Genomic DNA, 12224 nt, shown 5'->3' with positions numbered 1-12224 from the left:
TCAAGGGACACTAAGGAGGTGGACTAAGACAATTATGGAGTGGGGTCCACGCCCAGAGCCAGAGCCAGAGCCGCGGAGCCCACCCAGACCCTCCCCTATAGGTTTAGGTTGTGCGTTCGGAGTCCGCACCTTGGGGGGTTCTGTCACGTTCTGTCCATCGTTCGTATGCGTTAAAACCCTGACAGCAGTAATGAAATAAACTGTGGAAAAAATTCATACTTTCTGATTGAACCGTATAAAAGTGTAATGTGGTAAACTGTTCTCTAATCCCCCTGTACTCATGTCTGTCATTGAACAAAGTAGAATACCTGTTAGGCTACTGTATAAAAGTAGAATACCTGTTAGGCTACTGTATAAAAGTAGAATACCTGTTAGGCTACTGTATAAAAGTAGAATACCTGTTAGGCTACTGTATAAAAGTAGAATACCTGTTAGGCTACTGTATAAAAGTAGAATACCTGTTAGGCTACTGTATAAAAGTAGAATACCTGTTAGGCTACTGTATAAAAGTAGAATACCTGTTAGGCTACTGTATAAAAGTAGAATACCTGTTAGGCTACTGTATAAAAGTAGAATACCTGTTAGGCTACTGTATAAAAGGAGAATACCTGTTAGGCTACTGTATAAAAGTAGAATACCTGTTAGGCATACTGTACGATAAAGCTAAAAATGAATACCTGTTTAAGGCTACTGTATAAAAGTAGAATACCTGTTAGGCTACTGTATAAAAGCTTTTCTTTCCATGAGATCAAAATACCTCTTGTTTAACTTGTTTCCCAAACCTACGATGGGGCTGCTGTAATGAAAAGGTTTCTGCTATTTGAATTTACAGCCAAGATGTTATCGGTGAACATATCAGGAATCTAAGAGGTGATGACCACTTCAGCCAAGTTAGCTAAAAATGACCAACATCGTTATGACCACTTCAGCCAAGTCCCCTCGTGTTCCCTAAAGGTGATGACCACTTCGCCTAAGAGGTGATTCAGCCAAACATATATAATGTATAAAACCCCTAATGTGTATACCTATAGAAACCATATATAAAACCTACCTATAGGTACATGACGTAAAATATAGCGCTACATGTGCAGCACAGCATTCGGGATTGGGATATTATTTTTGCGCTAGTTGGCTGTACCTTTCCTTCATAGCTTGTTCTACATTTTCTTTTAAAATAGGGAGCCAATTTGTTTTCAGCGCTTTTCTTTCCATGACTGATCAAACTTGCTTTCTCGTCACTCTCTTGTTTAACTTGTTTCCCAAACCTACGATGGGGCTGCTGTAATGAAAAGGTTTCTGCTATTTGAATTTACAGCCAAGTCCCCTCATGTTCCCTAAGAGGTGATGACCACTTCAGCCAAGTCCCCTCGTGTTCCCTAAGAGGTGATGACCACTTCAGCCAAGTCCCCTCCTGTTCCCTAAGAGGTGATGACCACTTCAGCCAAGTCCCCTCGTGTTCCCTAAGAGGTGATGACCACTTCAGCCAAGTCCCCTCGTGTTCCCTAAGAGGTGATGACCACTTCAGCCAAGTCCCCTCCTGTTCCCTAAGAGGTGATGACCACTTCAGCCAAGTCCCCTCCTGTTCCCTAAGAGGTGATGACCACTTCAGCCAAGTCCCCTCCTGTTCCCTAAGAGGTGATGACCACTTCAGCCAAGTGTTCCCTAAGAGGTGATGACCACTTCAGCCAAGTCCCCTCCTGTTCCCTAAGAGGTGATGACCACTTCAGCCAAGACCCCCTCCTGTTCCCTAAGAGGTGATGACCACTTCAGCCAAGTCCCCTCCTGTTCCCTAAGAGGTGATGACCACTTCAGCCAAGTCCCCTCCTGTTCCCTAAGAGGTGATGACCACTTCAGCCAAGTCCCTAAGAGGTGATGACCCTCAGCCGTGTTCCCTAAGAGGTGATGACCACTTCAGCCAAGTCTAAGAGGTGATGACCCTCAGCCAAGTCCCCTCCTGTTCCCTAAGAGGTGAGCCAAGTCCCCTCCTGTTCCCTAAGAGGTGATGACCAGGTGATGACCCAAGTCCCTCGTGTTCCCTAAGAGGTGATGACCACTTCAGCCAAGTCCCCTCCTGTTCCCTAAGAGGTGATGTCAGCCAAGTCCCCTCCTGTTAAGAGGTGGACCACTTCAGCCAAGTCCCCTCCTGTTCCCAAGAGGTGATGACCACTTCAGCCAAGTCCCTCCTGTTCCCTAAGAGGTGATGACCACTTCAGCCAAGCCTAAGAGGTGAGTCAGCCAAGTCCCCTCGTGTTCCCTAAGAGGTGATGACCACTTCAAGTTCCCTAAGAGGTGAGTCCCCTCCTGTTCCCTAAGAGGTGATGACCACTTCAGCCAAGTCCCCTCCTGTTCCCTAAGAGGTGATGACCACTTCAGCCAAGTCCCCTCGTGTTCCCTAAGAGGTGATGACCACTTCAGCCAAGTCCCCTCCTGTTCCCTAAGAGGTGATGACCACTTCAGCCAAGTCCCCTCCTGTTGACCACTCAGCCAAGGTAAGACGACCACTTCAGCCAAGTCCCCAAGTCCCCTCCGTGTTCCCTAAGAGGTGATGACCACTTCAGCCAAGTCAGCCCCCTCCTGTTCCCTAAGAGGTGATGACCACTTCAGCCAAGTCCCCTCCTGTTCCCTAAGAGGTGATGACCACTTCAGCCAAGTCCCTAAGAGGTGATGACCCTCAGCCAAGTCCCCTCCTGTTCCCTAAGAGGACCACTTCAGCCAAGTCCCCCGTGTTCCCTAAGAGGTGATGACCACTTCAGCCAAGTCCCCTCCTGTTCCCTAAGAGGTGATGACCACTTCAGCCAAGTCCCCTCCTGTTCCCTAAGAGGTGATGACCACTTCAAGTTCCCAAGTCAGCCAAGTCCCCTCCTGTTCCCTAAGAGGTGATGACCACTTCAGCCAAGTCCCCTCCTGTTCCCTAAGAGGTGATGACCACTTCAGCCAAGTCCCCTAAGAGGTGATCAAGTGTTCCCTAAGAGGTGATGACCACTTCAGCCAAGTCCCCTCCTGTTCCCTAAGAGGTGATGACCACTTCAGCCAAGTCCCCTCCTGTTCCCTAAGAGGTGATGACCACTTCAGCCAAGTCCCCTCCTGTTCCCCTCCTCAGCCAAGTTCCTGTTCCCTAAGAGGTCAGCCAAGTCCCCTCCTGTTCCCTAAGAGGTGATGACCACTTCAAGTCCCCTCCTGTTCCCAAGTCCCCTCGTGTTCTCTAAGAGGTGATGACCACTTCAGCCAAGTCCCCTCCTGTTCCCTAAGAGGTGACGACCACTTCAGCCAAGTCCCCTCCTGTTCCCTAAGAGGTGATGACCACGCCACTACCAGTGTCAACTCTCTCCTGATATGAACTGAAGCCATATCTCATGGACCCTCTCATCCATTGGATGTTTGAGCACTGAGCATCCCTGTCCAAGTTCTTTCATTACTGTATGTGGTGTCAATCACATTACGCAACAATTTGATAATAAGCTTTGCTTGGACCAACTCATTGTTAGCTCTTTTGTCTATCTCTCTGTCGTGATACTGTTTCTTGTCTTCCCAGTCCTGTCCTGTCGTCAGTGGAAGAGTTCAGCTCGTCTCCAACTCCATCCATCCACGATGAGCCTGTCCTGCACTGATGCTTCTGAACACCACAACCCATCATGGACTTAAGCCTCAGCTCATGCTTCATTCAATCACTGCTGCGTAGCCCTCTCATTCCCATTTCCCATAATATTGTATTATAAATGTCTTTATTAAATGTTTTAGGTGAAAACAATGTGTCTTTGACAATCCCCCCCCCCCCAAAAAAAAAATGTTTCTCCATTAACCAGCCTCCAATGCTTGCAGGCCATTGAGTATAGAAGTGATTTAAAAAGACTGCATAGTCAGTTGGTTCTCACCGTCCTCCATCTCGGAGAAGACATGGTGGGCCAAGCCGGGACATGAGCCATAGCCAGGGCAGAGGAGTTTGGAGGAGGGGCGGGGGGCACGTAGGTTGTTGGGGGACGGACTCCCCAGGTCCTGGTTCAGTCGTTCCAGGCGGTTGCGCTCTCTCTCCGCTTTGTTCTGGGAGGGCAGGAAGACCATGTTAAGGGCTCCAGAGTAATGTTCTGTATCTTGTGGTAACCTCATGTCATATTCATAGACAAACACAACTGTTTCTTCGGTAAATTCATTTGAAATGGCTACAGTTAAAGTTTACATACAGTGGGGCAAAAAAGTATTTAGTCAGCCACCAATTGTGCAAGTTCTCCCACTTAAAAAGATGAGAGAGGCCTGTAATTCTCATCATAGGTACACTTCAACTATGACAGACAAAATGAGAAAAAAATCCAGAAAATCACATTGTAGGATTTTTAATGAATTTATTTGCAAATTATGGTGGAAAATAAGTATTTGGTCAATAACTAAAATTGATCTCAGTACTTTGTTATATACCCTTTGTTGGCAATGACAGAGGTCAAACGTTTTCTGTAAGTCTTCACAAGGTTTTCACACACTGTTGCTGGTATTTTGGCCCATTCCTCCATGCAGATCTCCTCTAGAGCAGTGATGTTTTGGGGCTGTTGCTGGGCAACACGGACTTTCAACCCTCCAAAGATGTTCTATGGGGTTGAGATCTGGAGACTGGCTAGGCCACTCCAGGACCTTGAAATGCTTCTTACGAAGCCACTCCTTCGTTGCCCGGGCGGTGTGTTTGGGATCATTGTCATGCTGAAAGACCCAGCCACGTTTCATCTTCAATGCCCTTGCTGATGGAAGGAGGTTTTCACTCAAAATCTCACGATACATGGCCCCATTCATTCTTTCCTTTCCACGGATCAGTCGTCCTGGTCCAGAAAAACAGCACCAAAGCATGATGTTTCCACCCCCATGCTTCACAGTAGGTATGGTGTTCTTTGGATGCAACTCAGCATTCTTTGTCCTCCAAAAACACGACGAGTTGAGTTTTTACCAAAAAGTTATATTTTGGTTTCATCTGACCATATGACATTCTCTCAATCTTCTTCTGGATCATCCAAATGCTCTCTAGCAAAATTCAGACGGGTTTGGACATGTACTGGCTTAAGCAGGGGGACACATCTGGCACTGCAGGATTTGAGTCCCTGGCGGCGTAGTGTGTTACTGATGGTAGGCTTTGTTACTTTGGTCCCAGCTCTCTGCATGTCATTCACTAGGTCCCCCCGTGTGGTTCTGGGATTTTTGCTCACCGTTCTTGTGATCATTTTGACCCCACGGGGTGAGATCTTACATGGAGCCCCGATTGAGTCTTGAAATTGAGGAAGATTATCAGTGGTCTTGTATGTCTTCCATTTCCTAATAATTGCTCCCACAGTTGATTTCTTCAAACCAAGCTGAGTTTGGAGTGTGACTGTTTGAGTTTGTGGATAGTCTTTTATACTGATAACAAGTTCAAACAGGTGCCATTAATACAGGTAATGAGTGGAGGACAGAGGAGCCTCTTAAAGAAGAAGTTACAGGTCTGTGAGAGCCAGAAATCTTGCTTGTTTGTAGGTGACCAAGTACTTATTTTCCACCATAATTTGCAAATAAATTCATAAAGAATCCTACAATGTGATTTTCTGGACTTTTTTTTCTCATTTTGTCTATCATAGTTGAAGTGTACCTATGATGAAAATTACAGGCCTCTCTCATCTTTTTAAGTGGGAGAACTTGCACAATTGGTGGCTGACTAAATACTTTTTTTGCCCCACTGTATACCTAAGCCAACTACATTTAAACTCAGTTTTTCACAATTCCTGACATTTAATCCTAGTAAAAATTCCCTGTTTTAGGTCAGTTCGGATCACCACTTTATTTTAAGAATGTGAAATTTCAGAATTAAGAAGAGAGAATGATTTATTTCAGTTTTTAATTCTTTCATCACATTCCCAGTGGGTCAGAAGTTTACATACACTCAATTAGTATTTGGTAGCATTGCTTTTAAATTGGTTAACTTGGATCAAACGTTTCGGGTAGCCTTCCACAAGCTTCCCACAATAAGTTGGGTGAATTTTGGCCCATTCCTCCTGACAGACCTGGTGTAACTGAATCAGGTTTGTAGGCCTCCTTGCTCACACAAGCTTTTTCAGGTCTGCCCACACATTTCCTATAGGATTGAGGTCAGGGCTTTATAATGGCCACTCCAAAAAATCTGTCTAAACAATTGTTGGAAAAATTACTTGTGTCATGCACAAAGTATATGTCCTTACCAACTTGCCAAAACTATAGTTTGTTAACAAGACATTTGTGGAGTGGTTGAAAAACAAGTTTTAATGACTTCAACCTAAGTGTATGTAAACTTCTGACTGCAACTGTATATGCAAAATAGTATTACATTTTTTTAAAATTAATATTTCTCCTACCTTTATTTTCTTGCGATGCTTGATCTTCTGAACATTCTTATTGGCCGGACGGACAATCTTGTCGGCTTCGACCCACTCGTCATATCTAATGGGAGAGATGACACAAAGGGTCAATCACAGGTCAAAAGTAACGTCTATATAGCTCATATCCCAAATGGCACCCTATTCCCTATATAGTGCACTACTTTTGACAAACACTCTATGGGATTCCCTATAGGCTCTGGTCAAAAGTGGTGCACTACATAGGGAGGCTAACAAGTATTATCACAGAGACATTCAAACCCTCTATCTATCGTCTGCCTGACAAACCAACACCTCACTGACCACACAGACATTCAACCCTCTATCTATCATCTGCCTGACAAACCAACACCTCACTGACCACACAGACATTCAGCCCTCTATCTATCGTCTGCCTGACAAACCAACACCTCACTGACCACACAGACATTCAGCCCTCTATCTATCGTCTGCCTGACAAACCAACACCTCACTGACCACACAGACATTCAGCCCTCTATCTATCGTCTGCCTGACAAACCAACACCTCACTGACCACACAGACATTCAGCCCTCTATCTATCGTCTGCCTGACAAACCAACACCTCACTGACCACACAGACATTCAACCCTCTATCTATCGTCTGTCTGACAAACCAACACCTCACTGACCACACAGACATTCAGCCCTCTATCTATCGTCTGCCTGACAAACCAACACCTCACTGACCACACAGACATTCAACCCTCTATCTATCGTCTGCCTGACAAACCAACACCTCACTGACCACACAGACATTCAACCCTCTATCTATCGTCTGCCTGACAAACCAACACCTCACTGACCACACAGACATTCAGCCCTCTATCTATCGTCTGCCTGACAAACCAACACCTCACTGACCACACAGACATTCAGCCCTCTATCTATGACCACGCCCTCTATCTGTCACTGACAAACCAACACCTCACTGACCACACAGACATTCAGCCCTCTATCTATCGTCTGCCTGACAAACCAACACCTCACTGACCACACAGACATTCAGCCCTCTATCGTCTGCCTGACAAACCAACACCTCACTCTATCGTCTGCCTGACAAACCAACACCTCACTGACCACACAGACATTCAGCCCTCTATCTACCTCACTGACCACACAGTGCCTGACAAACCAACACCTCACTGACCACACAGACATTCAGCCCTCTATCTATCGTCTGCCTGACAAACCAACACCTCACTGACCACACAGACATTCAGCCCTCTATCTATCGTCTGCCTGACAAACCAACACCTCACTGACCACACAGACATTCAGCCCTCTATCTATCGTCTGCCTGACAAACCAACACCTCACTGACCACACAGACATTCAACCCTCTATCGTCTGCCTGACCCCCACTTTAGTCAAACAGGATCCAGATCTAACAGAAAGAGACCCAAAATTATATCATGAAATAAGGTTTTCTTAATGAAGATAAACCTACATTATGAAATAAGGTTTTCTTAATGAAGATAAACCCACATTATATTATGGAATAACAGAAGATTAATGCAGATAAACCCACAATATATAATGGAATAACAGAACATTAATGAAGAAAAATCCACATTATATTATGGAATAACAGCACATTAATGAAGATAAACCCACATTATATTATGGAATAACAGAACATTAATGCAGATAAACCCACATTAGGATAAAATACCACAATTACTACTTAATTTCAGTCTACAGACTGTTACTACCCAGAGATACTACTTAACGTCAGTCTACAGAATGATACTACCCAGAGATACTACTTAACGTCAGTCTACAGAACGATACTACCCAGAGATACTACTTAACGTCAGTCTACAGAACGATACTACCCAGAGATACTACTTAACGTCAGTCTACAGACCGATACTACCCAGAGATACTACTTAACGTCAGTCTACAGACCGATACTACCCAGAGATACTACTTAATGTCAGTCTACAGAACGATACTACCCAGAGATACTACTTAACGTCAGTCTACAGACCGATACTACCCAGAGATACTACTTAACGTCAGTCTACAGACCGATACTACCCAGAGATACTACTTAACGTCAGTCTACAGACCGATACTACCCAGAGATACTACTTAACGTCAGTCTACAGACCAATACTACCCAGAGATACTACTTAACGATACTGCAGAATACTACAGTCTACAGACCGATACTACCCAGAGATACTACTTAACGTCAGTCTACAGACCGATACTACCCAGAGATACTACTTAACGTCTCAGTCTACAGACCGATACCAGAGATACTTAACGCCAGTCCAGAGATACTACCCAGAGACTTAACGTCAGTCTACAGACCGATACTACCCAGAGATACTACTTAACGTCAGTCTACAGACCGATACTACCCAGAGATACTACTTAACGTCAGTCTACAGAACGATACTACCCAGAGATACTACTTAACGTCAGTCTACAGACCGATACTACCCAGAGATACTACTTAACGTCAGTCTACAGACCGATACTACCCAGAGATACTACTTAACGTCAGTCTACAGACCGATACTACCCAGAGATACAGTCTACAGACCGATACTTAACGTCAGTCTACAGACCGATACTACCCAGAGATACTACTTAACGTCAGTCTACAGACCGATACTACCCAGAGATACTACAGTCTAACGTCAGTCTACAGACCGATACTACCCAGAGATACTACTTAACGTCAGTCTACAGACCGATACTACCCAGAGATACTACTTAACGTCAGTCTACAGACCGATACTACCCAGAGATACTACTTAACGTCAGTCTACAGACCGATACTACCCAGAGATACTACTTAACGTCAGTCTACAGACCGATACTACCCAGAGATACTACTTAACGTCAGTCTACAGACCGATACTACCCAGAGATACTACTTAACGTCAGTCTACAGACCGATACTACCCAGAGATACTACTTAACGTCAGTCTACAGAACGATACTACCCAGAGATACTACTTAACGTCAGTCTACAGACCGATACTACCCAGAGATACTACTTAACGTCAGTCTACAGACCGATACTACCCAGAGATACTACTTAACGTCAGTCTACAGACCGATACTACCCAGAGAGATACTACTTACGTCAGTCTACAGACCGATACTAACGATACTACTTAACGCCAGTCTACAGACCGATACTACCCAGAGATACTACTTAACGTCAGTCTACAGACCGATACTACCCAGAGATACTACTTAACGTCAGTCTACAGACCGATACTACCCAGAGATACCTTAAGAGAGACCGATACTACCCAGAGATACTACTTAACGTCAGTCTACAGACCGATACTACCCAGAGATACTACTTAACGTCAGTCTACAGAACGATACTACCCAGAGATACTACTTAACGTCAGTCTACAGACCGATACTACCCAGAGATACTACTTAACGTCAGTCTACAGACCGATACTACCCAGAGATACTACTAACCCAGAGATACTACCCAGAGATACTACTTAACGTCAGTCTACAGACCGATACTACTTAACCAGAGATACTACTTAACGTCAGTCTACAGACCCGATACTACCCAGAGATACAGAGATACTTAACGTCAGTCTACAGACCGATACTACCCAGAGATACTACTTAACGTCAGTCTACAGACCGATACTACCCAGAGATACTACTTAACGTCAGTCTACAGACCGATACTACCCAGAGATACTACTTAACGTCAGTCTACAGAACGATACTACCCAGAGATACTACGTCAGTCTACAGAACGATACTACCCAGAGATCTATTTAACGTCAGTCTACAGACCGATACTACCCAGAGATACTACTTAACGTCAGTCTACAGACCGATACTACCCAGAGATACTACTTAACGTCAGTCTACAGAACGATACTACCCAGAGATACTACTTAACGTCAGTCTACAGAACGATACTACCCAGAGATACTACTTAACGTCAGTCTACAGACCGATACTACCCAGAGATACTACTTAACGTCAGTCTACAGAACGATACTACCCAGAGATACTACTTAACGTCAGTCTACAGAACGATACTACCCAGAGATACTACTTAACGTCAGTCTACAGACCGATACTACCCAGAGATACTACTTAACGTCAGTCTACAGACCGATACTACCCAGAGATACTACTTAACGTCAGTCTACAGACCGATACTACCCAGAGATACTACTTAACGTCAGTCTACAGAACGATACTACCCAGAGATACTACTTAACGTCAGTCTACAGAACGATACTACCCAGAGATACTACTTAACGTCAGTCTACAGACCGATACTACCCAGAGATACTACTTAACGTCAGTCTACAGACCGATACTACCCAGAGATACTACTTAACGTCAGTCTACAGACCGATACTACCCAGAGATACTACTTAACGTCAGTCTACAGAACCGATACTACCCAGAGATACTAGTCTTAACGTCAGTCTACAGACCGATACTACCCAGAGATACTACTTAACGCCAGTCTACAGACCGATACTACCCAGAGATACTACTTAACGTCAGTCTACAGACCGATACTACCCAGAGATACTACTTAACGTCAGTCTACAGAACGATACTACCCAGAGATACCCAGAGATACTTAACGTCAGTCTACAGACCGATACTACCCAGAGATACTACTTAACGTCAGTCTACAGACCGATACTACCCAGAGATACTACTTAACGTCAGTCTACAGACCGATACTACCCAGAGATACTACTTAACGTCAGTCTACAGAACGATACTACCAGAGATACTACCCTTAACGTCAGTCTACAGAACGATACTACCCAGAGATACTACTTAACGTCAGTCTACAGACCGATACTACCCAGAGATACTACTTAACGTCAGTCTACAGACCGATACTACCCAGAGATACTACTTAACGTCAGTCAGTCTACCAGAGAACAGATACTACCCAGAGATACTACTTAACGTCAGTCTACAGACCGATACTACCCAGAGATACTACTTAACGTCAGTCTACAGACCGATACTACCCAGAGATACTACTTAACGTCAGTCTACAGACCGATACTACCCAGAGATACTACTTAACGTCAGTCTACAGACGATACTACCCAGAGATACTACTTAACGTCTACAGTCTACAGACCGATACTACCCAGAGATACTACTTAACGTCACGTCAGTCTACAGACCGATACTACCCAGAGATACTACTTAACGTCAGTCTACAGACCGATACTACCCAGAGATACTACTTAACGTCAGTCTACAGACCGATACTACCCAGAGATACTACTTAACGTCAGTCTACAGACCGATACTACCCAGAGATACTACTTAACGTCAGTCTACAGACCGATACTACCCAGAGATACTACTTAACGTCAGTCTACAGACCGATACTACCCAGAGATACTACTTAACGTCAGTCTACAGACCGATACTACCCAGAGATACTACTTAACGTCAGTCTCAGACCGATCTACCCAGACAGTCTACAGATACTACCCAGAGATACTACTTAACGTCAGTCTACAGACCGATACTACCCAGAGATACTACTTAACGTCAGTCTACAGAACGATCAGATCTAACAGACCGATAATACCCAGAGATACTACTTAACGTCAGTCTACAGACCGATACTACCCAGAGATACTACTTAACGTCAGTCTACAGACCGATACTACCCAGAGATACTACTTAACGTCAGTCTACAGAACGATACTACCCAGAGATACTACTTAACGTCAGTCTACAGACCGATACTACCCAGAGATACTACTTAACGTCAGTCTACAGACCGATACTACCCAGAGATACTACTTAACGTCAGTCTACAGACCGATACTACCCAGAGATAC

The 12224-nt window shown here is 44.6% G+C and overlaps 1 protein-coding gene and 1 long non-coding RNA gene across 10 annotated transcripts in view; one reads left to right on the top strand and one right to left on the bottom strand.

Moving 5' to 3' along the window:
• LOC118382110 (AT-rich interactive domain-containing protein 4B-like) overlaps nt 1-12224 on the bottom strand; it is a 269423-nt gene that overhangs the window by 124438 nt on the left and 132761 nt on the right. For all 6 annotated transcript variants that reach the window (XM_052477441.1, XM_052477442.1, XM_052477445.1 and 3 more), the window contains 2 exons: nt 6339-6423; nt 3873-4038 (listed from right to left, as the gene is read on the bottom strand). In XM_052477441.1, the coding sequence (XP_052333401.1) occupies nt 3873-4038; nt 6339-6423 (251 nt within the window). The remainder of the gene's footprint in view (nt 1-3872; nt 4039-6338; nt 6424-12224) is intronic.
• On the top strand, nt 1145-3301 carry LOC127911280 (uncharacterized). Of its 4 annotated transcripts, none has more exons than XR_008077696.1 (3): nt 1145-1509; nt 2358-2441; nt 3210-3301. It is a non-coding gene; the product is annotated as an uncharacterized LOC127911280 (long non-coding RNA). The 4 variants fall into 4 exon arrangements; XR_008077693.1 differs by lacking the exon at nt 3210-3301 and adding an exon at nt 2973-3056 and having other exon boundaries at nt 1145-1467; nt 2316-2441; XR_008077695.1 differs by lacking the exon at nt 3210-3301 and adding an exon at nt 2973-3056.

Source organism: Oncorhynchus keta, chromosome 24 (genome assembly GCF_023373465.1).
Source record: "Oncorhynchus keta strain PuntledgeMale-10-30-2019 chromosome 24, Oket_V2, whole genome shotgun sequence".
Lineage (NCBI taxonomy): Eukaryota > Metazoa > Chordata > Actinopteri > Salmoniformes > Salmonidae > Oncorhynchus > Oncorhynchus keta.
The sequence above is the reverse complement of the archived record's forward strand: the minus strand, read 5'-3'. Positions and strand labels throughout refer to the sequence as shown.